The following is a 25,293-nucleotide window of genomic DNA, read 5'->3' as shown; positions in this document are numbered from 1 at the left end:
CTCTGTGGAGCTCTATAAAATAATGGAACTCTGAGCTCTTTATGGAACTCTGTGGAACTCCATGGATCTTTATGGAACTCTGGAATTCTGTGAAGCTCTATGGAGCCCAGAGCTCTCTAACCATCTCTTGTGTTACACCTCTGCCTCCTCTCTTGTTCCCTGCCGGATCTCAGACATCCGGCGCGTAAAAAGTACCCCCTGCTGAAGGTCAGCTCGCTGAGCGAGGACGCGGACGTGCCTGACATGACCCCTAGGTTCTCACGTTACTTCCTTCTCTGTCCTCTTAGACACCCAAACTGTTGATTATTACTTAGTTAGGAGCACTGCTGGGTGTCGTGTTAGTTCTCGCTTTGCTCTGCCAGATGTGGCAAAATTAATGCTCAATTTATTCACATTCATTTGCCACATTGCCATAGTCTCTGCTAGTTTGCACTCAGCACTATTACATAACATTGCTATCATGATTGAGATGACTAATGTACATCTAGCACTGCTACATTGCTGGCCCACATTTGACTCTCTGCCATATGTAGCGAATGCCTCTCTAACATTACACTTCGCTGCTACATCATAGTTTTCTAAGTACTTTCAAGTTCATCCTTAGCACTGGTGCATTGCTACAATATAGAATTCTAACCAACATTTAACACTCAGTGTGCTACATTGCTACTAACAGTAACTGTTACAGTACCTGCTACATTGCTTTTATTCATTGACATTTCACCCTCCACACTGATACATTCAGTCATTGCTACTTCACGCCTTGCTACATGTACATTGTCACTGTCTTTATCAGCTGTGTCCACTCTGATTGTGACTGTTTGTAGGCAACAGAGAGAAACCATGGAATCGCCACAGGCTCTGTATGGTCATATTTATTGTGGCATTTTGGTTCCTCAGCATGTTGGCATGAGAATGATAGTGTTATTCTTTACTTCATTTAGCACAACGAAGGGAGCGGCTTACTATTTATTTTGTACAGTTGGTTAGGTTGAACATGCACCAATCTAGTGGCTGCAAGCCAACTGCATGTCTGAGCAGTTAGTTATTTCATTTATTTTTTTAGGGACTGTTTTTAAACATTCGGTATTGCAAATTTGCTGTGAGAAATAGAACAATTCTTTATCAAGATCATTACCATAAATGGTTACTCTAAATCGTTCATGTTTTGCATCCATTAGATTAGTCAAGTTGGTTACCGAATCACAATTTGCGGTGCCCTAAACAGTTTTAGTAAGTCTAAACTAAACCATGAGAAAGGTGCATTCTTAATTGGTCTTTAAATTCATTCCATTGATGATTGTATTTTCTAAATTTGTACCCTTGTTTGCAACATGAGTAATTCTTGTAACACTCCATGAGCTTATGTCACACAGTAACTGATGTTCTATACAAAGTCATCTGCCACACTGCATGAAGCTTTATTTCACTGATACAGATTTGTAATGTGCTACTTTTATTTCATATGATTTGTTTTGTTACATTCAAAATGCATCTGTAACAGTTTGCTATATTATCAGTAACTTTGCTGCAAACACAAGTGCTACACGTTCATGTATGTTGTCATGATATTGTCTCCCCTGTCACCATACTGAGTTACAATGTTGCCATCACTGTTACAGTATCACTGCTACATTTGTATCTGATTGACATATCACATCTGATCTTGTAGCAATGCTTCATTGATGCGCACAGTCAAGCAGAAGTGGCAAATCATTGCCCGATATCATTCACTCACTGTAGTTCACTCTAGGAAGTATCCAGTACTCTTATGCTGAGTCCATGTTTTTGCATTCATTTTGGCAACACCACTGGGGCGGGTCCATTTTGATATTCGGTATGCAGCATGCTCGCCTTCAGCATTTTTTTTTTATGTTGCAGATTTTTGTCCTCTACAGTAACTAGACTTCTGAAGGGATTTGTGAGAGGGCAAGGATCTATTTTTGTAGTGTTTTTTTTTTTTTTTTTGATATGACATTTAACAAACAAGTATACAAAATCATGTAGATTCTTAGAAACATTGACTTGGATTTTTCAAAGCTCTGTTCTAGCATATATTTCGTGATTACAAGGCTGAAAGGCTATGTTAGGGTTTAGGAGCCACCTGTAACAGCTGGATTTAACCATGTTTACACCCCTTCTGCCCCATAGAGCCCCTCGGAGGGCGGTAGACGACGGCACGCTGCCCCGAGTGGCGAGTCTGGGGGAGAACATGAACGACCTTGACCTGCCACCGTGCCAGCGCATGGGTGCCATGGTCGCCTTCGACAGCTTCTCGGCTTTCACAAGGTAAGTCTGAGTCTGTTAGAGCCACGTCTTAGATGTGAGTCTTAGTCGTGTGTAAGAGTCTTAGACGTATTAGTTTCTCGGTCAAGTTTTGCGTGTGTGACAGTTTTAGATGTATCAGGTTCATTAGATGCATCAACAAGTGCTTTTTTTACTGTCTTGTTGGTTTTGTTTGATGTTGTTTGTTTCACAGAGTTTTTCCTGAGTTCCTGGATCTTGCAGCACCCCGCGGGAACGACTCACCGTATGTGCAGAGAATGTACCCTGGGTTTGGGTTAGGGTTTGGGTCCAGACCCACTCACCATGTCTGTGGGGATGTACCCTGAATTTGGGTGGCCTGTTGGCAAGGTTTAACACATCCTCCCACACAGAAACACAATGATTGTGGTTTAACCCCACGAGTGTCACAGTCCTACCCACACAAAAGCACACACACTCTGGGGCGCCCCTCATGCGCAGGCCTCGGCTGTGGAAGGGTTAACATGGCAGAGTATATAGGGGGCTGGCAGCTATCTTCTGGCAGGTGAAGCTGGATAAGGGTTAACTCAGGATGCTGCTAAACTACACAAATGGGGTTACCATGGAAACCTATGGTAACCATGGTAACCAGTGTGTAACCACGTTACCTCTGTTACCATGGTTACCAAGCTGTTACCATGGTACCCGCCACATTCATCCGTGGTATCCTGTTACAGTGAATTGAAACCTGTACATATCCATAGCAAATTGGTTTGTTGCCATGGCAACTGGTTTGTAACCATGGTAACCTGATGATGTTGTTTGTATGCAGCCTGTTCCAGGAGGTGATGTCCATGTTCCGGGACAGCCCCCCTCCCTCCCCCTGCTTCACGGACAGGAACCCGGGGTTCGGGGAGAAGGGCACGTCCGGCATGTACGGCAGCAGCGACAGCCTCAGCAGCCTCAACGAACAGGTGAGCACAGGACAGGTGTGTGGGACAGGTGTGTAAGGCAGGTGTGTTGGACAGGTGGACAGGAACCCGGGGTTCGGGGAGAAGGGCACCTCAGGCATGTACGGCAGCAGCGACAGCCTCAGCAGCCTCAACGAACAGGTGAGCACAGGTGGACAGGACAGGTGTGTGTGACAGGTGTGTTGGGCAATTGTGTTAGACAGGTGAGACAGGAACCCCGGGTTCGGGGAGAAGGGCACCTCGGGCATGTACGGCAGCAGCGACAGCCTCAGCAGCCTCAACGAACAGGTGAGCACAGGTGGACAGGACAGGTGTGTGTGACAGGTGTGTTGGGCAATTGTGTTAGACAGGTGAGACAGGAACCCCGGGTTCGGGGAGAAGGGCACCTCGGGCATGTACGGCAGCAGCGACAGCCTCAGCAGCCTGAACGAACAGGTGAGCACAGGACAGGTGTGTGGGACAGGTGTGTGAGACAGGTGTGTTAGACAGGTGTGTTAGACAGGTGTGTGAGACAGGTGTGTTGGACAGGTGAGACAGGAACCCGGGGTTCGGGGAGAAGGGAACGTCGGGCATGTACGGCAGCAGCGACAGCCTCAGCAGCCTCAATGAACAGGTGAGCACAGGTGGACAGGACAGGTGTGTGGGACAGGTGTGTTAGACAGGTGTGTTAGACAGGTGAGACAGGATTCGGGGAGAAGGGAATCTCTGGCATATACAATTTATTGTGTAAAACTAGTTAGTAAGGCGTGTAACATACAGGTTAGGTAGACAGGTGTACTGCCCAGGTGATACTTGTGCACAGGTGAGTCAAACAGGTGGGACAGGTGTTAAATCTCTTAGGAAGCATTCAAATTTCAAATCTGTCATGTAAAATATATTCTAGATTTAACACAGTTGTTTGCATATGATGTCTCAATGTATCAGATTCATGTATCAATCCCATGTCCTTTGTACAGCACATGTGTAAGCCACTTCACTGATAAACAAGCTGGAGAAAAAGAATGTTTGTCTGATGTTTTATTTTCCAACAGGGGCGTCGTAGCACGACCAGGTCACCTTCCGTTGCATCCTTGGGGGTAAAAACTACAAAACATTCATACAAAAGTTCCCCAAAATCTCAAGTAACTCGCATGATCCTCAACCAATCATCATGGGCGTCACAAATCCACAAACTTCCTTCTCTTTAACCAATCAGGACAGTTTTTACAAACACTTTTTCAGAACACATTTTGGGTCAAGGTTCATAATCTTTTGCTTTTCAACCAATTAGGAATGGCCTTACAAATGAAGCTTAGGCCTGTTGACCAATCAGCAAGGGCTTAATAGAATAATGTAGTTCACATTCACTGGCGGTAAGGTGAAGGGTCATGATCTGCCTCTCAACCAATCAGCAGAGTTCTTACAAATCTAATAACCTTGTTCATGGGTCAAGGTCAAAGGTGTTGATTGCTGTATTTACTGATGTAATGTGATCCTACTATGCCATCTTGTACAATAATCATATACTTGCTTTACTTTTACTGAAAAAAAATCTATGGATGACATCCTCTGGAAAACCAAATTGAATTATCATATTCAAATAGAAGGAAGAAAATGATTTGTTAAGAAGTACTTGGATGTTTCAAAACATCGGTTTTAGTCAAATTAACACACTCAGGTAACAAAGGAATCTACAAAATCAATCATAAGGCCACACCAATTTAATTTCTTGGTTAACGGATTTTTATTTTAAAAAATGATAATTCTAGAAAAAAAAATCATGAAAACTGAAGACTGGCCCAGCCTTCTGTTTTCATGATTTTTTTTTCTAAATTTTTTTTTTTTTTGAAAATAAGAATCCGTTAACCAAGAAACTAAATTGGTGTGGCCTAAGTGGGCTTTTGTCCACAACTAAAAATTGTCAATAGATGGTCGATTGACACTGCAAGATTTATTCAAAATGCAATATGCACATTGTTTCAGCCTGTATTTTTAGACAATTTGCATATTAACAACCAATTCTTGAAATGGCCAGTGATTCTAGCAACATTGTGTCGTAAAAGAAGAGGCCTGCCAATGGATAAACATTGCCAAACGTTGATGAAGCACTTAGTGTAATGATCACTTTTGCTTCAAACATGATTCTATTAAAAGATTACCACTCCTGCACCACAATTATATAAGATGCACCTATTGATTGATTTTTATTTAACCTCCCCCCCCAGATGGCAGGCACAGATGAGCCCATCCACATCGTAAATGTAGCGATCCGATTGGCCCAGCACATGGACAGCAACGACCTCTCCGACATGTTCAAGGACTTCGCTCAGTCAAATGTAAGTCCATTTATCAAATTTTCTTTAGTTTCGTTTGCTCCTCAAATAAAGTTGTACATAGATATGTGTGCAACTCTGTCTCCCAAATTGATCTTCAAACTGTTCGTGGAAAGTTTTGAGACTGTGATGAATATTGTTGTTGTTGTTGTTGTTGTTGTTTAGCGCACGGTGCTGTTTGACCGCGGGATCCGCCGGGTGACCTTCGTCGTCCTTCAGGAGCGAGACTTCCCAAAGTTCTTCACCTTCCGAGCTCGAGACTTGGTGGGTTCTTATTTCTTCATTTACTACATCTTGAAGACCTCTTAGCTGTCCTTTTAAGATGGACGAGCTTAAGTTGATTTCCCACTGAACATAAACATACAAGTCTTATTGATTGGTTATTGATTGATCAATTAATTGATTGATCCCCAGTTTGAGGAGGACCGCATCTATCGGCACCTCGAGCCGGCGCTCGCCTTCCAGCTCGAGCTGAACCGCATGAGGACCTTTGACCTCACTGCGCTCCGAACCTCCAACCGCAAGATGCACCTCTACCTGGGGGCGGCTAAGGTGAGTTGGGGGAGGGGGGCAGTCAAGGTTAGAATGGTGGAGGTGTTATTTAAAGATTAGAAAGCCTTCATTTTGTTCAAATGGAAGTGGTGCATGTTATCAGACTTTCTCGATAAATAATCTTGAAACTAATGCATGTTGAAAAATAATAGGTTTGTCACACAAGTAGATTATTGGGGCATTATTAAATAGTACTTTGTTTACAACTGCATTTTTCTCACCCGCCAACATTTTGGCAACTTTTGGCAAATATTGTAGGTAGTATTTTGGAAGTTAAGTAACTTGTGTAAGGTTCACACTCTAAAACCAGCTGCTGCCTGTTGATAGTTTGTTGTTTATCATTCACCATGGTGATTGTCGTGTTCCCTGTGAAGGTCGCTGAAGGTCAGGCTGTGACAGATTTCCGCTTCTTCATCCGAGCCATCATCCGACACTCCGACCTCGTCACCAAGGTCAGTGCCTCTCAATTTATTTGCCAAGGTCAAAGCTGACAGTTTCACATTCATCCCTGGCAGTGTTAGATTTTTTTGACTTTGTCTATAGCTGATAAAATGTTTGTTATATTTTCCAATGTTACAACATACTTCTGATTTTGTGTATAATGTAATGTAACAAGCATCTATGGTAGATTCTTGACTGTACTTGTACATCAACATTTTACTGCGATTGTTTTATACGAAAATATATTTTGAAGGGAATAACCTCAATTTGTTGACTACAATTGGGATTTTAATCACTGTAACATCAGTTCAATTCAGGTAACTACGGAAACCTGCAATGCTGTTGTTTCTTGTCTGTGAATGTTGTGTAATAATAATAAACCATTCATATATTTATTATAGTAAGAATACCTGCAGAAGGAGTATAAGTGGCTTTACATATTGTTTGTTTTGATTGACGTTGTTGATATGTTTCCAGGAAGCCTCCTATGAGTACCTACAGAACGAGGGAGAGCGGTTACTGCTGGAGGCCATGGATGAGCTGGAGGTTGCTTTTCAGCAGCACGTGGTATGGTTGGCTCTTTCTTTGTTTATGGTGAATTAATGCAGAACAGTATAGAACACCTTATGTGGATCAACTGGCCAGTAATGTTAGGATCCAGGTCCAAGACTTACAGAACATTTGGAGAATTAGAGTAGAATTAGTCTGTGCTATTCCAATTTGGAAAAGAGTGTTAGTGTGGAAAGACATGTTATTTGATTCTGACATGGAAAAGAATGTTGACAGTTTCCCCCTTCTGTTGTGCAGGACAAGAGGACTGACTGTAACCACATTTTCCTCAACTTTGTACCAACCGTCATCATGGACCCAACCAAGGTGGGATAGATGGAATGAATAAATAAATGGAACACAGGTTCTTATTAAAACAGTCTGCATGAGGTGTAAGCCAGGTAATGGTCTAAAAAATTAGTAAGGATAATTATTTAGAACCAGTATGAATCGCTTCAATTCGTATGAAATCCCATGAAATTGTATGAATGCTGTAAAATTTATGTGTTCTGTTGAACCTGTATGAGTACTTAGGCACCCCAGATGTTGGAACTGCACAACATTTCCATGTCATGAATATGTGGAAAGGTTAAAACGAAAATAAAGCCACCGCGAAAGTCTCATAATTTACAATACAGAACCTCAAGTTGCCCCAAGGTCGTTAACTATTACCTGTTTGCTATCCCCAGATCGAGGAGAACGTTCGCTCCATGGTGATGCGTTACGGACACCGTCTGTGGAAGGTTCGCGTCACGCAGGCCGAGATCAAGATCAACATCCGGCTCAATCACAACAGTAACCCGGTTCCCATCAGGCTGTTCCTCAACAACGAGTCTGGGTACTACCTGGATATCAGCCTTTATAAGGAGGTGGTCAACCCCAGGACTGGTCAGGTTAGTATCATACATGTCCTACACAATCCGACAAGTAGATAAACAAACAAACAAACGTGTCTTACTGAACGAGTCTGGGTACTACCTGGACATCAGTCTGTACAAGGAGGTCGTCAACCCCAGGACTGGTCAGGTCAGTAAACAAACAAACAAGTCTTCCTAAAGAACGAGTCTGGGTACTACCTGGATATCAGCCTGTACAAGGAGGTCGTCAACCCCAGGACTGGTCAGGTTAGTATCATTCATGTCCTACACAATCCAACAAGTAGATAAAGAAACAAACAAACAAGTCTTCCTAAAGAACGAGTCTGGGTACTATCTGGACATCAGTCTGTACAAGGAGGTCGTCAACCCAAGGACTGGTCAGGTTAGTATCATACATGTCCTATACAATCCAACAAGTAGATAAAGAAACAAACAAACAAGTCTTCCTAAAGAACGAGTCTGGGTACTACCTGGATATCAGTCTGTACAAGGAGGTGGTCAACCCAAGGACTGGACAGGTTAGTATCATGCATGTCCTACACAATCCAACAAGTAGATAAACAAACAAACAAACAAGTCCTTCTGAACAACGAATCTGGGTACTACCTGGATATTAGTCTGTACAAGGAGGTCGTCAACCCCAGGACTGGACAGGTTAGTATCATACATGTCCTACACAATCCAACAAGTAGATAAAGAAACAAACAAACAAGTCCTTCTGAACAACGAGTCTGGGTACTACCTGGACATCAGTCTGTACAAGGAGGTGGTCAACCCCAGGACTGGTCAGGTCAGTAAACAAACAAACAAGTCTTCCTCAACAACGAGTCTGGGTACTACCTGGACATCAGTCTGTACAAGGAAGTCGTCAACCCCAGGACTGGTCAGGTCAGTAAAGAAACAAACAAGTCTTCCTAAACAAAGAGTCTCGTTATGGACTGCATATCAGTGTGTGCAGGTCAGTTTAAAATGATTTTTACATAGTTTGAAGGTCAGTATTGACGTTATGCTTGCATTTTTCATACCTATATTTCTGTAAAGAAGAGCATGCAAGTTCATATATTTCAGTATATCTTCATGATATTTGTTAGCAAATAATTTACCAAGGCAGTCAAGGTAAGCCCAGGCCCCTAACTGGCATGTTTCTGATTCATACCTACTGTTCTGTACATTCCTTGGCACTTTGAGGGTTAACCATGTATATTTTCCTATCCCTCCAGATCATGTTCCAAGGCTACGGAGGAAAGCGCGGCCCCCTGAACGGGATGTTGCTGAACACCCCATACATGACCAAGGACCACCTGCAGGCCAAGCGGTTCCAGGCTCAGTCACTCGGAACTACCTACATCTACGACTTTCCTGAGATGTTCAGACAGGTTGGTATGTGTGTGTGTGTGTGTCTCCATGTGTGTGTGTGTGTGTGTGTGTGTATGTGTGTCTGTCTGTGTGTGGCTGAGTGTGTATATCATATGTCTGTGTGTCTGCATATGTGTCAGTCCCTGGGAACCACCTACATCTGCCACTTTCCAGAGAAGTTCAGATCTGCCTTTGTCTATATGTCCTTTTCTGTGTTTGTCAGTGTGTGGCTTGAATGTGTGTGTGTGTCTATGTGTGAATGTCTCTGTGTGCCTGTGTTTGGTTGTATGTGTGTGTCAGTCCCTGAGAACCACCTGCATCTGCCACTTTCCAATGAAGTTCAGACAGTTCACAACAGCCAACAAATCAGCACTAAGGAGAGGCTCAATTCTAAGCCAATCATTTGGAAAACACAGCACCAAAGACAGGACAGACTATTAGCCAATTATATTTTTAAACTAACCAATCAGAGCCAAGGGCAGGCTAAAGTCTAAGCCAATCAGCACCAAGGACAGGGTCAAATTAAACACTCAGCTGAACAATGAAGGTTAAGTGAGCATATAACATGGCAGAAAAGTGTGCACAATTGTTTTAACAATTAGTTTGGGGACAAAATATTGGAACATAAAGTTTGTTAGCTTATCACTAACCAAATCTTGTCCCAAAATAATGTTTAAGACAGCTGTGAATGAAGAATGTTTATAAGATGTTGATTTTTCCCACCAGGCCCTGCTGAAGCTGTGGAGGCAGTACGTAAGTCGGAGGGAGGGAGTCCAGGCTCCAGCTGACAACGAGCTGGTGAGTTCAACTATCAATCAATCACCTATCAATCTAGACAGCAAACTTGTTGGCTAGAAGGGAGAGAGTTTAGGCTCCTGTGGGCCATTAACTCCTGGAGAATGTGCAGAACTTCTCATGTGGGTAATTACATTCAGTTTGTCAGTCAAAATATTGATGGTAGGTTTAATTAGTGCTGTCTGTCAGCAAATGACCAGAACAAGCCTCAGTAAGATCAAGGAAAACCCATGTTTAGCTGATGTTTAGTATTGCAATTTTGGGAAGATTTGATCGTTTTTTCTCGAGATGATTTTAGCCAAGATAAGAACCAAAGCGTACTTCAGGTTGCCTGCTGGAAGATGTCCTGACTGCAGTTTTCTCCACACTACCAACTTTCATGTATTCAGGCTGTGTTCTCTTGATTCCACCTCTATTTCCTACCCACAGCTGACGTGCACAGAGCTGGTGTTAGACAGCCAGTCGCAGCTGGTTGAGATGAACCGGCAGCAGGGGGAGAACGACATCGGCATGGTCGCCTGGAAGATGTTCCTCCGCACGCCCGAGTACCCCGAGGGGCGCGAGATCATCGTCATCGGCAACGACATCACGCACCTCATCGGCTCGTTTGGGACTCAGGAGGATGAACTTTTCAAGGTCAGCTTTTTATAAAATCGATAACAAATTATGTTGTTCAAAAGCTTTTAGCGCCTTAGTACACATAAACCCCAAGAGAGCCTCAGACTGATTACATGCTCTTATAAACCCCTAGAGAGCCTCATGCTGATTTTATGTTGTTGTAAACCCTGAAAGAGCCTCAGAGCTGTCATGCTCTCTGGTCATGCCCAGATTGTACATCCTAGCCAAGTGTTGTTGTAACCCCCAGAGAGCCTCAGACTGATCATGTGTTCCTTTAACCCCCCAGAGAGCCTCTGAGCTGTCACGCTCACTGGGCATGCCCGGATTGTAGGCAAATGTTGCTGTAAACCCTTTGAGAGCCTCAGACTGATCAGATATTGTTGTAACCCCCAGAGAGCCTCAGAGCTGTTGTGCTCTCTACTCATGCCCAGACTGTACATTGGAGCCAAGTGTTGCCGTAAACCCTCTGAGAGCCTTATACTGATGAGATATTGTTGTAACCCCTCAGAGAGCTTCTGAGCTCTCGCGCTCACTGGGCGTGCCCAGACTGTACATCTCGGCGAACAGCGGCGCGCGGATTGGGATGGCCGAGGAGATCAAACATCTGTTCAAGATCCGGTGGGAGGATCCCAGCGATCCAGACAAGGTGCGTGGGTTCACCAGTTTGGATCTGTCATGGGATAGTGGAAAATGTTGATACTCATAGTCATACTTCACTCATAATAGTAAGATGTGTTTGTTACAGTTATCATTAGATGTCCTGTCAGACTTTGACTGTCTAACTGAAAAAGCTAATACAGGTATGTAGCTCAGATGTTTAATGTTATTTTGACTGACAATTCTTGCTATTTAACATTTTGTCTTCCCCACAGGGCTTCAGATACCTGTACCTGACTCCTGCAGACTACAAGAAGGTAGGGATCTCTTCACTCTAGTCTGCTTTTAAGAAACTTAAGTGTAAAAGGTAGTTCAACCCTACAGTGATAACCTCAATATACCTTTAATCACCTTGCAAAAATTATTGTATTTACTCTATAATTTGTCCATGATCTATAGTTGTAATGATCTTACAGATTGAAGTACTTGTTTATGTGTGTAGTAGTTAGTAGTACTGATCCAATGCCTTTTTGTGAAACACTTGAAGACGTGTGGTTCCTTGGTAGTCCTTTGTTGCCGAAGATGACCATCTATGGAATATTAAAAATCTAATGTGTAAGAGAAATTTGAAGACTACATTCACCTGTGTCTATAAGGTGTCATGTTCCTCCCCAGGTGAGCGGACTGAACTCGGTCCATGCGGAGCATGTGGAGGAGGATGGAGAGTCTCGCTACAAGATCACAGCAATCATCGGTGGGTGCAGCAGCATCCTCATCATTATCAGTTATTCCAACCAACTAATCAGCACTAAGGACAGGGAAACTTACCAACACTGCTAGCCAATCAGCACTAAGGACTGGGAAACTTAAAAATTAGCCAATCAGCACTAAAGACAGGGAAACTTACAAACTAGCCAATCAGCACCGAGGACAGGGAAACTTAGAAACTAGCCAACCAGCACTAAGGACAGGGAAACTTACAAACTAGCCAATCAGCACTAAGGACAGGGAAACTTACAAACTAGCCAATCAGCACTAAAGACAGGGAAACTTACAAATTAACCAATCAGCACCAAGGACAGCTAGCCAATCAGCACTAAGGACAGGGAAAATTACATACACAACTAGCCAATCAGTACTAAGGACAGGCTGAAATTGTATGCAATTAGCTTTAAAGCTCAGCAAACTCTTTCATTTGTCTTAACACTTGTTAATGTTTTAAGTAGAAGTAGAACTAGAACTTATACTATCTCACAGTTGTGTCTGACCCTCCTGTGTGCTCCTGCCCTTCCAGGTAAAGATGATGGACTTGGAGTGGAGAACCTGCGGGGGTCGGGCATGATCGCCGGGGAAACCTCGCTCGCCTACCAGGATGTCGTCACCATCAGCCTGGTAGGCATTGGTTTATTTTCCCGTGTATTTATTTTCAACTTCCAAACTTACAACATGTGCTTTGCCCGGATGTCTTGTTCCTTTCACAGGTGTTGTGTTTGTTTGAGAGTGTCAAGGTTGATTTGCAGGTGTCATATCTGATTGACAGATGTCATTTTTGATTGATAGATGTCATGTTCGATTGACTGGTGTTGTGTTTAAATGACAGGTGTTGGTTGATTGACAGGTGTATGTTTGATTGACATACATCCTGTTTGATTGACAGCCATCATGTTTGACTTACCCTTTGTATTGTTTGATTGACAGGTGTCGTGCCGAGCCATCGGTATCGGCTCCTACCTGGTGCGCCTGGGCCAGCGAGTGGTCCAGGTGGAGAACTCTCACATCATCCTCACCGGAGCGCAGGCGCTGAACAAAGTACTGGGGAGGGACGTTTATACATCCAACAACCAGTTGGGGGGCATCCAGATTATGTACAACAACGGTGAGCAGGGGGGGTGCTGCAGGGGGGGTGCTACAGGGGGGTACAGGCGCTGAATAAAGTACTGGGGAGAGACGTTTATACATCCAACAACCAGCTGGGCGGCATCCAGATTATGTACAACAACGGTGAGCAGGGGGGGTGCTGCAGGGGGGGTGCTACAGGGGGGTACAGGCGCTGAATAAAGTACTGGGGAGAGACGTTTATACATCCAACAACCAGCTGGGCGGCATCCAGATTATGTACAACAACGGTGAGCAGGGGGGGTGCTGCAGGGGGGGTGCTACAGGGGGGTACAGGCGCTGAATAAAGTACTGGGGAGAGACGTTTATACATCCAACAACCAGCTGGGGGGCATCCAGATCATGTACAACAACGGTGAGCAGGGGGGGTGCTACAGGGGGGGTACAGGCACTGAACAAAGTACTAGGGAGGGACGTTTATACATCCAACAACCAGCTGGGGGGTATCCAGATCATGTACAACAACGGTGAGCAGGGGGGGGGGGTGCTGCAGGGGGGTGCTGTTACAGGGGGGTACAGGCGCTGAACAAAGTACTGGGGAGGGACGTTTATACATCCAACAACCAGCTGGGGGGCATCCAGATCATGTACAACAACGGTGAGCAGGGGGGGTGCTACAGGGGGGGTACAGGCACTGAACAAAGTACTAGGGAGGGACGTTTATACATCCAACAACCAGCTGGGGGGTATCCAGATCATGTACAACAACGGTGAGCAGGGGGGGGGGGTGCTGCAGGGGGGTGCTGTTACAGGGGGGTACAGGCGCTGAACAAAGTACTGGGGAGGGACGTTTATACATCCAACAACCAGCTGGGGGGCATCCAGATCATGTACAACAATGGTGAGCAGGGGGGGTGCTACAGGGGGGGTACAGGCACTGAACAAAGTACTAGGGAGGGACGTTTATACATCCAACAACCAGCTGGGGGGTATCCAGATCATGTACAACAACGGTGAGCAGGGGGGGGGGGTGCTGCAGGGGGGTGCTGTTACAGGGGGGTACAGGCGCTGAACAAAGTACTGGGGAGGGACGTTGATACATCCAACAACCAGCTGGGGGGCATCCAGATCATGTACAACAACGGTGAGCAGGGGGGGTACTGCAGGGGGGAGCTACAGGGGGGTACAGGCGCTGAACAAAGTAACTGGGGAGGGATGTGTATACCTACAACAACCAGCTGGGGGGCATCCAGATCATGTACAACAACGGTAAGCAGGGGGGTGATATAGGGGGGGTGCTGCAAAGGGGAGCTGCAGGGGGGTTTCTTCAATGGGAGGGGGTTGCTGTTTGGGCATTTGAGAAGGAAGTCAGTGATTCCTGGCATGCATTGGAGCCTAACGCTGACTCCTGTATGTCTGCTGTACCCCAGGAGTGAGCCATGCGGTGTGCGAGGACGACTATGGGGGGGTGCTGCTCATGCTGAAGTGGCTCTCCTACGTGCCTGAGGTGAGTTCATCTCCGTGCAATCAATCTGCTCCCAAGAAAAAGCACAATGTATTCCCTCAACCTTCTGGCATAGTAATGAAACAAGGCAGTAGGCTGTTAGCTTTGTCTGGTATCACTGTGTATCTTTTACATTTTGAAGAAGTCTTTTTGAAGTCTTTTGAAGACTGTGAGTTTTAACGTTTACCTTAATAAATCACTTTCATGTACTTCCCCTAGCACCGAGGCGCCCCCCTCCCCACCATCACTCCAGTAGACCCAGTGGAGCGGGAGATCGCCTTCACTCCTACCAAGGCTTCCTACGACCCACGCTGGATGCTGGCTGGCAGGAAAGACCCAGGTAAGTCTGCTATATTTCCAACCAAGGCTTCCTACGACCCACGCTGGATGCTGGCTGGCAGGAAAGACCCAGGTAAGTCTGCTATATTTCCAACCAAGGCTTCCTACGACCCACGCTGGATGCTGGCTGGTAGGAAGGACCCAGGTAAGTCTGATATCACCCCCACCAAGTCTTCCTACGACCCACGCTGGATGCTGGCTGGCAGGAAGGACCCAGGTACTTGTCACATGTACATGGTCATTGAAACTTTTGTGCACTACAGGTCCTTGTTTTTGAGAGAATTTTGAAGGGATTCAAAAAACATTATCAGCATTGAAATATCATTTAGCAAAGGGTGTTTTTGTTCAAATCATATGAATGGTTCCTTGTGGTAAAACCTGCCTGACATAAATCTTCTTTGTCTGCCCACAGAAAACCGGAGCTGGGTGAGCGGGTTCTTCGACCGAGACTCGTTCTTGGAGATCCTGCACCAGTGGGCCAAGACTGTGGTCACAGGAAGGGCAAGGTGAGATCAGCTTCACTATGGGTTCACTTTGCACATCCCTGGGTTAGTTCTCTCTGTCGTCACAGGAAGGGCAAGGTTAGGGTTCTACTCTCCAATGGAATAGATAGATACCTGTAGCTCAATGCTTTTGTGTAGGTCAACACCCAGGACTCATTGTCCTCTGATGTAATTGCATGTACCAATAAGTACCATCTCTAGTTTTTCTGTCCTTGTAATCAGGGCTAGCCCTTTGTAGTAGCTCTCGGCAAGGTGTTCAGCTAACCTACCTGTACTTGTAGCTGTTTTGCATGGGAAGAAGCAGGATTTTCAACCCGAGATGTGAAAACGGAATCTAGACGTTTATTGTTTTTACGGTGAACTTTTTCAGACTGGGCGGCATCCCAGTGGGCGTGATCGCCGTGGAAACCAGGCAGGTGGAACTGTCTATCCCAGCAGACCCTGCAAACCTGGACTCCGAGGCTAAGGTGGGTGTGTACAAAAGTTGTGGGGGGTGCTGTGGGTCGGGAGTTTGTGACTGTTTATTCCAAGTGTCTGCATGTTGCTTCCTTTTGTTTGTTTGAACCTTTGTTTATTCATGATAAGCTCAAATCGGCACGCAGGCCGCTTTTCATTGAGGTCAAATACAATATAGCAGAGATACACAGTCATTGGAGTCTCAATAAATCTATCAACATATATATTTATTGTACAACAATATACAATTGCTACAACATACAACATATAGTATGGCGAAAGCTGGTTCATGGTCCGTGTCCGTTCGTTTTGTTCATTTCCATTGCTTGCAATGTGTGTTGATTGTCACAGAGGGTGATATGTATGTATAAGATAAACAACTTGAGCACAAAAACACATTTTCAGTGAACATTAGCAGTTTGTCATGACTTAGTCTTTGCAAAGTCCTTCCTGGTTATGGTAAGTTTCAATCTGAAAGCTGTGGTAGATACAATGAGTAATCATTCAACAATCCTAAAAAATAATGTGTTCTGTGGAAAGATTTCAGTACAGCAAAGTTTTAAAATCAGTGAGAAGATGTTATTTTCTTGTCCCCCCCCCCCCCAGGTGGTAGCCCAGGCCGGCCAGGTGTGGTTCCCCGACTCAGCCTTCAAGACGGCGCAGGCCATCAAGGACTTCAACCGGGAGGAACTGCCGCTGATGATCTTTGCTAACTGGAGGGGCTTTTCAGGGGGCATGAAAGGTACAGGGGTTCTCAGGGGGGTTCTCAGGGGGGTTCTCAGGGGGCATGAAAGGTACGGGGGTTCTCAGGGGGGATTCTCAGGGGGCATGAAAGGTACAGGGGTTCTCAGGGGGGTTCTCAGGGGGCATGAAAGGTATGGGGCTTCTCATGGGGCTTCTCAGGGGGCTTCTCAGGGGGGTTCTCATGGGGCTTCTCAGGGGGCTTCTCAGGGGGGTTCTCATGGGGCTTCTCAGGGGGCTTCTCAGGGGGGTTCTCAGGGGGGTTCTCATGGGGCTTCTCAGGGGGCTTCTCAGGGGGGTTCTCAGGGGGCTTCTCGGGGCTTCTCAGGGGGCTTCTCAGGGGGGTTCTCATGGGGCTTCTCAGGGGGCTTCTCAGGGGGCTTCTCAGGGGGGTTCTCATGGGGCTTCTCAGGGGGCTTCTCAGGGGGGTTCTCAGGGGGGTTCTCATGGGGCCTCTCAGGGGGCTTCTCAGGGGGGTTCTCAGGGGGCTTCTCAGGGGGCTTCTCAGGGGGGTTCTCATGGGGCTTCTCAGGGGGCTTCTCAGGGGGGTTTTCAGGGGGATTCTCATGGGGCTTCTCAGGGGGCTTCTCAGGGGGGTTCTCAGGGGTTCTCAGGGGGGTTCTCAGGGGGGTTCTCAGGGGGGATTCTCAGGGGTTCTCAGGGGGGTTCTCAGGGGGCATGCAAGGTAGGGGGGTTCTCAGGGGATTCTCAGGGGGAATGAAAGGTGAGGGAAAAGTCATCCTACACTACTAGAAACTTGTTAACCAGATCCCCTTTGTCTGTTTGTTACAACACACAACGTGGGCCTCTTTTAAACTGCACAGGAAACTTAACATGCAGTTAACTATCAAATTTGAAATGTTTAACACCATGAACCTTGGTACTCATATGAATGTAAAAGGACTCTTCAAAGACACTAGCACTGACAGAACTTAGTCTATCTTCTTGTTAGAGTTGACTGCTACAAAAATGAAACTATGTTAAGGTTAGTTGAACTTTAACTTGATTTAAGACTAGCTTTTACATGAATGACCCAGACAATCAATGTTCCTGTTGCAGACATGTATGACCAGGTTCTGAAGTTTCTTGCTGTCAGGATTTGGATTAGATTTGGAAGCTACCAAAACCTACAGTCATATGACTGTGAGATATCTGTAAAGAAGGCTACAATTTTAAGTCTAATTTCCTATGGATGACACTCTATGTCCTATGCAGACATGTACGACCAGGTTCTGAAGTTCGGTGCGAGCATCGTGGAAGGGCTGCGTGAGTACCGGCAGCCGGTGCTGGTGTACATCCCGCCCCACGGGGAGCTCCGGGGCGGCGCGTGGGCCGTCGTTGACCCCACCATCAACCCGGAACACATCGAGATGTACGCTGACAAGGAGAGCAGGTAGGCTGGGTTTTACCTGGATGGGTTAGTAAAGTGACAGCAGGTAAGGTGGGTTTTACCTGGGTGGGTTAGTAAGGTGTATATCCCACCCCACGGGGAGCTGCGGGGCGGCGCCTGGGCTGTGTTCAACCCAACCATCAACCCTGAACACATCGAGATGTACGCTGACAAGGACAGCAGGTAGGCTGGGTTTTACCTGGGTGGGTTAGTAAGGTGTACATCCCGCCCCACGGGGAGCTGCGGGGCGGCGCCTGGGCCGTAGTCGACCCAACCATCAACCCTGAACACATCGAGATGTACGCTGACAAAGACAGCAGGTAGGCTGGGTTTTACATGCATGGGTGGGTGAAGGGTATATCCTGGGATATGCTGAACCCCACCATCGACCCAGAACACACACATTGAGATGTGTGCAGACAAGGACAGCAGGTAGGATGGGTTTTACATGACCTGGGTTATTCTGGAGCACACCATCAACCCAGAACAGGGGACAAGGACAGCGGGTATAGGCAGTGAAGTATAATTATTGTTTTTGTCTGCCATTTCTGCTTGCCTTGTTGAACAGTGAATTCCCTCTCACAGAGAGGGCTGTTGGCTTGAAGTTTAGGAGGACGGTAGTTTCTTAATTAAGCATTGTCCCAGGCCAATGCTCTTGTAAGTTATTGTGCTCCTACTGGTTTAGTGAAATGTTTTAAAGGCAACCAGAGCAATATTCGGGCCCAAAAATTGGATTTTGAAAGTCCACTATTCAGTCACTTCTATACATGATTAGTTCAAACAACACTATCACAATGTATATGATGCAAAATTATGATGTCGTTGTGATGTGAGAACTCACTGAAAATCATCGCCAGAGTTTTTGTAGGCTTGTGCAACTAAGTGGATCATGGTCCGGCACATTTTAGCACAGGTTTGAAATGCTCAAAGTATGAAGTTATTATGCAGATGTGTTAGTAAGTGTCACTGCCATAACATTTTCAGCATTTTCTTTATTTTCATTTTTGGGGCCCTTATATTGCTTTGGTTGCCTTTAAGATGTGAATTCCCCCCTTACAGAGGAGGTGTCCTTGAGCCTGAGGGGACCGTGGAGATCAAGTTCCGGCGGAAGGACCTGGTGAAAACCATGAGGAGGATCGACTCCAAGTACCAGCACCTCATCAACAAGCTCTGTGAGTAACTTTACACCTTAATTATTAGCACCTCATCAACAAGCTCTGTGAGTAATTATTCATGGACAAGTACATAACCTTACACCTTATCAGCACCTCATCAACAAGCTCTGTGAGTAATTATTCATGGACAAGTACATAACCTTACACCTTATCAGCATCTCATCAACAAGCTCTGTGAGTAATTATTCATGGACAAGTACATAACCTTACACCTTATCAGCATCTCATCAACAAGCTCTGTGAGTAATTATTGAACATCTCGGTGGGAGTCCCCCAAGGGTCTGTACTGGGGCCATTACTATTTATTCTTTATATCAACGACATGCCTGATGTCCTACAGCATGGAAAAGTAGTACTGTATGCAGACGACACTGCACTGTTTTATGCGTCAAGTACAATCAGTGATGTAAATAGAGCACTGAACCAAGATCTCCGAAGTATAGAAATATGGCTAGAATCAAACAAACTAACTTTAAATGTGAAGAAGTGTAAAGCCATGCTTTTTGGCACTAGGGCGAAGCTGCGACTAGGTAAAGACCAACTGACAGCAATTCTTTCTGGTACATGTTTGGAAGTTGTCTCCAGCTTTAAATATCTCGGTGTCTGGCTTGACTCGTGTCTAACATGGCAAGACCACATAGATAAGTTATGCAATGGTGTGTCGGCGAGACTGGGTGTCTTGCGGCGCCTTACCCAAGTTTTGCCACAATGTACCCTTGAGATGCTATTCAACTGTATGATCCTGCCCAAACTGGACTATTGTGATGTACTGTGGGGTAACTGTGGTAAAGGCCTCTTAGATAAGATACAAAAGCTACACAATCGGGCTGCTAGAATTATACTTGGGCTGTCATATGTATCTCACATTGGTAATACTGAACTCTCAGGTCTACATTGGAAAACCTTAGCAACTAGGAGAAATGAGCACCTGCTACAAACAGTTTACAAGTCTGTTCACCAACAACTGCCAGAATATCTCAACGTCTTTCAGATGGTATCGGAGTATCATAACTTTCCCACACGCCACAGTCTAAATCGATCTATGCAACTGCCTCAGGCACGTCTGGAATGTGGAAGGCGAAAGTTCAGCCACAGAGGTGTTGGTGAATGGAACAAGCTACCGCTTTCAATGAAAAATGCTCCAAACAGTGTAACGTTTAAGAGGATGTTGAAACAAAGGAACTGACCTCTGACCTCACCTTACGATAGGAACGGAATATGGACTACGAGTATGGATTATGGCTCTGTAAATTTTGTATGTATCGGTGTATGTATTTTAGAATTATGTTTTGTACTGATTGTATTGTGTTATCCAGGGCCCCACTGCAAAGCAGTGTATAGTGCACTGAGTTGGGCCACCCTGGCTAAATAAAACAGAAACAAACAAACAAATTATTCATGGACAAGTACATAACCTTACACCTTATCAGCATCTCATCAACAAGCTCTGTGAGTAACATTAAGGAGTATTGGAAATTAACTGAATCCCTGCATGGATTGCTGTTTGTATCATTTGACGTTGCCATGTTTTTATGGCAGATACAGAGTATCATGAATATTCAGCATATCTTCATTGTGGCATGTCTGTATTCTCTGCTTGGAGAATAGCATGTCTGTACAAGTTGTGTACATGTATGATTGATAACTCCAACCTACAGTTGTACAGTGATTGCCATGCATGGTGTTTGTATGGTACGTTCCAGCACAGATGTGAGAGTATATGTCCTCTGACGGTCAATATTGAAATATTGACCTGGCTTAATACCATTTGACATCAGCCTCACACCATCGGCTATGGCTAAACAGTCCTATACGAGAATACAGTCTCTGCTACATAAGTCACATCTGTAAGGGTGTGAAAGGGATAATAGGGGCATGCCCCAGTGTGCGGTGGTCCAAATCCTTCTGTCTGGAGTAGGTGATTCACTTCAAATCACTCGGATGGAGCCCTGGCGAACCTCCGTCTCGTATCAGCCATACGGTGATTTACACCATTCACCCGGACGGGAGACCTGGCGCATCCCCGTCTTGTATGACAGCCAAGGAAAGGATATGTCACCCCGTAAGGGGCGGTATAACCCCGTCATAGCGAAAGCTCGTCGACTGATGATGATGATGATGAAAGGGGAAATAAGACATATTATACCCATTTCTGCCTTGACATTTTCCCGTTCCTTCCTCAGCGGACCCGAGCATCTCGTCTGCGGACCGTAAGAGCCTGGAGCTGCGTCTGAGGGAGCGCGAGGACCAGCTGACCCCCATGTATCACCAGGTCGCCGTGCTGTTCGCCGACCTTCACGACCGCGCTGGCCGCATGCAGGAGAAGGGGGTCATACTGGTACTGTTCTGTTTTTGTGGGAGCATTCACTCCTGTGGTGTTGCCAGAAACTGTTACGTTGAGGCAGAATAACCTCAATAAGGGCCTCATCCTGGTACCTGGATCTTGATGTTAATGTTGTCTGGGTGGATTCACTCCTGAGGAGTTGCCAAAAACTGTCAGGCAGGCCGGAGAAGAGAGCACAGTCATCATAGCAAATGGATCCAATCTGGGGTGTTGCCAAAAAGGGTTGATGTTATTATCAACCTTATTGCAAATCCATGCGTGGGAGTTAAGTGCAAGCAAACAAGCAACAGTATACATTGCGGATGGGAGGCTTTGAGAGAATGTTTTGAATAAACTTTTTAAGTTCTTTATTATCACTTTATTATACGCCACTTGAAATGAACCAGGGAGGGGAAGTCTTGTTGCTTCTTGTAATCTTCAGTCTGAACCTTAGGAAACCCTGGAGTGGAGAACGTCTAGGAAGTTCTTCTACTGGCGACTGAGACGTCTTCTGCTGGAGGGGAGAATACACAAACAGATCAACCATGCAAACAAGTAAGAGCACAATACATGCTTTGTTCTGTTAACTTTACTGGGCAGCTTACCTGCTGTAAGGGCATACATGGGTAGTACAGAAAATTTTACTCATATTATATAATGTTTCCTACCACTTCTTCAATCATATGACTAGGCTAGTACATGTACATAAATACCTTGTAGAGGACTCCAGGACAAATTTTGTAAGATTTTGACTTTGGTTTCTTAAGCCGTATACAGACTTGAATTGTCCCTAACCCTTGCAGATCCAAACATCTTTGCTAACATTGCTTTTGTTCTGCAGAGACCTGAGTGTTGCCCAGATGCAGGCCATGCTGAGGAGGTGGTTCATTGAGGCTGAGGGGACAGTAAAGGTGGGGAATTTTTTTGGGACATTTCTGTTGGGCTTACTTTTGACAAATATTTAAGCATTACACACGAGCTGTTAGGCTTCTTTTCTCTTTGCTTCTGTTTATACAGGCCTGTTTTATTCTCTAGGAATGTTATACCACTCCTCACAGGACTTGTAAGTAATGTTTGGGATATGTACAATGACTTGTTCATGATGTAACATCAAGAGGCTCCACCAGGAACTTAGTTAATAAGTTGATATCAACTACCAATGCAGGCCTATGCATAAGTGGGACAATAACCAGTTGGTTGAATGTGCAGTTGTCAGAGGCCCTGGTTAATAAGTTGATATCAACCATCATTACAGGCCTATAAATGGGATGATAATCAGTCGGTTGTGCAGTGGTGGGAGAACCTGGATAATAAGTTGATATTAACCCTGGTTAAAAAGTTGATATCAACCCTGGTTGATAAGTTGATATTAACTAACCCTGCAGCCTTATGAGTGAGATGATAACCAGTGGATTGTGTAGTGGTTGGAGAACCTGGTTAATAACTTATTATTAACCCTGGTTAAAAAGTTGATATTAACCACCCCTGCAGGCTCATGAGTGGGATGATAACCAATCAGTTGTGCAGTGGTTACAGTCCCTGGTTGATAAGTTAATATTAACCCTGGTTTATAAGTTGATATTAACCACCCCTGCAGGCCTATGAGTGGGACGATAACCAGTCTGTAGTGCAGTGGTTAATAAGTTAATATTAACCACCCCTGCAGGCCTATGAGTGGGACGATAACCAGTCTGTAGTGCAGTGGTTAGAAGCCCAGCTGAGTGAAGAGGAGCCGCACTCCGTCATCAAGGACAACATCAACTGTCTGAAGAGGGACCACGTGCTGCAGCAGATCAGGAGGTGGGTCGTAGGGGTCAGCTGGGTGTGTGCATGCATGGGTAGGTGGGTGTAGTGTCAGTCAGGGTGGGTTTGAGAAGTGGGGTGCAGGATGTGTGTGAGTTGGGAGGATACCACATGGTGCAGATTAGGAGGTGGGTCACAGGGGTTAGCTGGGTGTATGCATGGGTAAGTGGGTTGTAGGGTGGGTTTGAGGGGTGCAGCATGGGGTACAGGATATGTGTGAGTTGGGAGGATGGGTAAGTTGCAATTAAAGAGTGGCCACATACTGAAGAACATGTAGATTATGTGGGTCAGTGGGGTTGGTAGCTGGGTGTATGGTAAGTACAGGTAGAGGCCTGAAGAGGAACCATGAAATGGTTGATAAGAATGAAAGACAGGTGGGGATAGCTACAAACTTTAAGATGGATAAGTGATGTTTGACTTGGTGTGGACAGGAAACCCTTTAGTTCACAAGTAAATGTCCTGTTTCCCCCCAGCCTGGTGCAAGACAACCCGGAGGTTGCCATGGATTCCATCGTCCACATGACCCAGCACATGAGTCCCTCACAGCGCAACGAAGTCGCCCGTATCCTAGCAACCATGGACACCTCATCCTAGCACCAATCCCATCGCTGCTGTTTGGTATCCTAGCAACCATAGACACCTCATACTGGCACCAATCACAACGCTGCTGTCTGGTATCCTAGCAACAAGACACTTTGTCCCTAAACCAATCATGATGCTGCTCTCAGAAATCACTGGGTGCAATATTGATTGTAACATGTTTCCATGGAAATGCTATGGAATATGTGTCCTTCTTTTGTAAGATTGACCAAATTTCTTTAAAGAAATAGACTTGCACGCACAATTTTGCCTATGATTAACTGTAAACCATTTTAATCTGTTTTAAATTCAAAGTTAACATTTATTTTGATATCTTTGTTGTGAATATTTTCAATGCCATTGTTACTAAACGTACATGTAGCATTGTTCTACACCGGTATATAATCACCCGTCGGCATGTGACAGGCTATAGTACTTACTGCAGCTTGACGCAGGTCAGCCCTGTGCACTCATGTAAGACATCATGTGATGGAGGAATTTTGGCGTTGTGTATCTTGTATGGAGTCTGCATGCTTGCTATATATGAGCTAGGCAATACTGAAACGAGGAAAGTAAATTTGAAATTTAAGGAACTCGCAGGCATAGGAAACCTTGAACATAATATTGCTCCTTTTTATGGAAGTTAAAATCCATATTAACAAACATTTACTTACTTCCTAGTAATTGTGATACATTGCCAAGCCAATTTAGATGGGATAAATTGAGTGGGATCAAAGGGAAACGTCTCTTAGACAGACATTTGGTTCTGATGTGTGGAACCAATAGGGACAATATAAGGCCTCTAGTAAGGAGGGTAGTATATACATATAGCACTGTAGATAATTTTCTCAATAGGAAATTGGTAAATTGTACTGATTCAGAGGTGGTTTCATTGTATCTGATTATCAGGATACTTGAATGTGTAATATATATGTGAGTGACATATAAGTTGGTTGGAGTTTTGCTGATGTGAAAATGCTGCTTAGTGAATGACAATATGAGATGTGAAATTTCCCCTTTTGTATTTCTGGGGGATTTGATTTGATGTACACAAAGATGTTGTGCCCATATGTTTTCTGATCATATGAATAGAGAAAATGCTTGATAAAAAGACGCTAAGATATGTTACAGCCATATTGAGATTGTATAGAAATGTAGGACTAAGAAGAAAAAGGCAAGGAGATTATGCTGTACATAATGATCTTCTGTAAAATTGAAATATTCCTTACCTCTTACAGGGAGGCTAATTATAATATATGACTGTGATTTGTTTGGTAATCCAACAGGCTAGCTGAAAACTTAGTGAATGGTTTTTAACATTTTGTGTTTGG

The 25,293-nt window shown here is 45.0% G+C and overlaps 1 protein-coding gene across 1 annotated transcript in view; it reads left to right on the top strand.

Moving 5' to 3' along the window:
* LOC136421429 (acetyl-CoA carboxylase-like) overlaps positions 1-25,049 on the top strand; it is an 82,125-nt gene extending 57,076 nt beyond the window's left edge. Inside the window, exons 31-62 of the mRNA XM_066408727.1 lie at positions 174-254; positions 2,152-2,289; positions 3,077-3,218; positions 4,247-4,291; positions 5,420-5,530; positions 5,693-5,791; positions 5,942-6,079; positions 6,454-6,531; positions 6,998-7,087; positions 7,328-7,396; positions 7,759-7,962; positions 9,168-9,323; positions 10,030-10,101; positions 10,528-10,734; positions 11,225-11,362; positions 11,589-11,630; positions 11,989-12,067; positions 12,608-12,705; positions 13,012-13,189; positions 14,580-14,656; positions 14,873-14,993; positions 15,405-15,498; positions 15,866-15,962; positions 16,558-16,693; positions 17,752-17,765; positions 17,922-18,085; positions 19,142-19,254; positions 21,441-21,595; positions 22,035-22,135; positions 22,422-22,491; positions 23,247-23,380; positions 23,857-25,049. Coding sequence (XP_066264824.1) covers positions 174-254; positions 2,152-2,289; positions 3,077-3,218; positions 4,247-4,291; positions 5,420-5,530; positions 5,693-5,791; positions 5,942-6,079; positions 6,454-6,531; positions 6,998-7,087; positions 7,328-7,396; positions 7,759-7,962; positions 9,168-9,323; positions 10,030-10,101; positions 10,528-10,734; positions 11,225-11,362; positions 11,589-11,630; positions 11,989-12,067; positions 12,608-12,705; positions 13,012-13,189; positions 14,580-14,656; positions 14,873-14,993; positions 15,405-15,498; positions 15,866-15,962; positions 16,558-16,693; positions 17,752-17,765; positions 17,922-18,085; positions 19,142-19,254; positions 21,441-21,595; positions 22,035-22,135; positions 22,422-22,491; positions 23,247-23,380; positions 23,857-23,977 — 3,562 coding nt within the window. The 3' untranslated portion in view covers positions 23,978-25,049. The remainder of the gene's footprint in view (positions 1-173; positions 255-2,151; positions 2,290-3,076; positions 3,219-4,246; positions 4,292-5,419; positions 5,531-5,692; positions 5,792-5,941; positions 6,080-6,453; positions 6,532-6,997; positions 7,088-7,327; positions 7,397-7,758; positions 7,963-9,167; positions 9,324-10,029; positions 10,102-10,527; positions 10,735-11,224; positions 11,363-11,588; positions 11,631-11,988; positions 12,068-12,607; positions 12,706-13,011; positions 13,190-14,579; positions 14,657-14,872; positions 14,994-15,404; positions 15,499-15,865; positions 15,963-16,557; positions 16,694-17,751; positions 17,766-17,921; positions 18,086-19,141; positions 19,255-21,440; positions 21,596-22,034; positions 22,136-22,421; positions 22,492-23,246; positions 23,381-23,856) is intronic.
* Positions 25,050-25,293: the final 244 nt, after the last annotated feature.

Source organism: Branchiostoma lanceolatum, chromosome 16 (assembly GCF_035083965.1).
Source record: "Branchiostoma lanceolatum isolate klBraLanc5 chromosome 16, klBraLanc5.hap2, whole genome shotgun sequence".
In the NCBI taxonomy this organism is placed as follows: Eukaryota; Metazoa; Chordata; class Leptocardii; order Amphioxiformes; family Branchiostomatidae; genus Branchiostoma; species Branchiostoma lanceolatum.
Note: the sequence above shows the minus strand (reverse complement) of the source record. Positions and strands in the feature narration are given on the sequence as shown.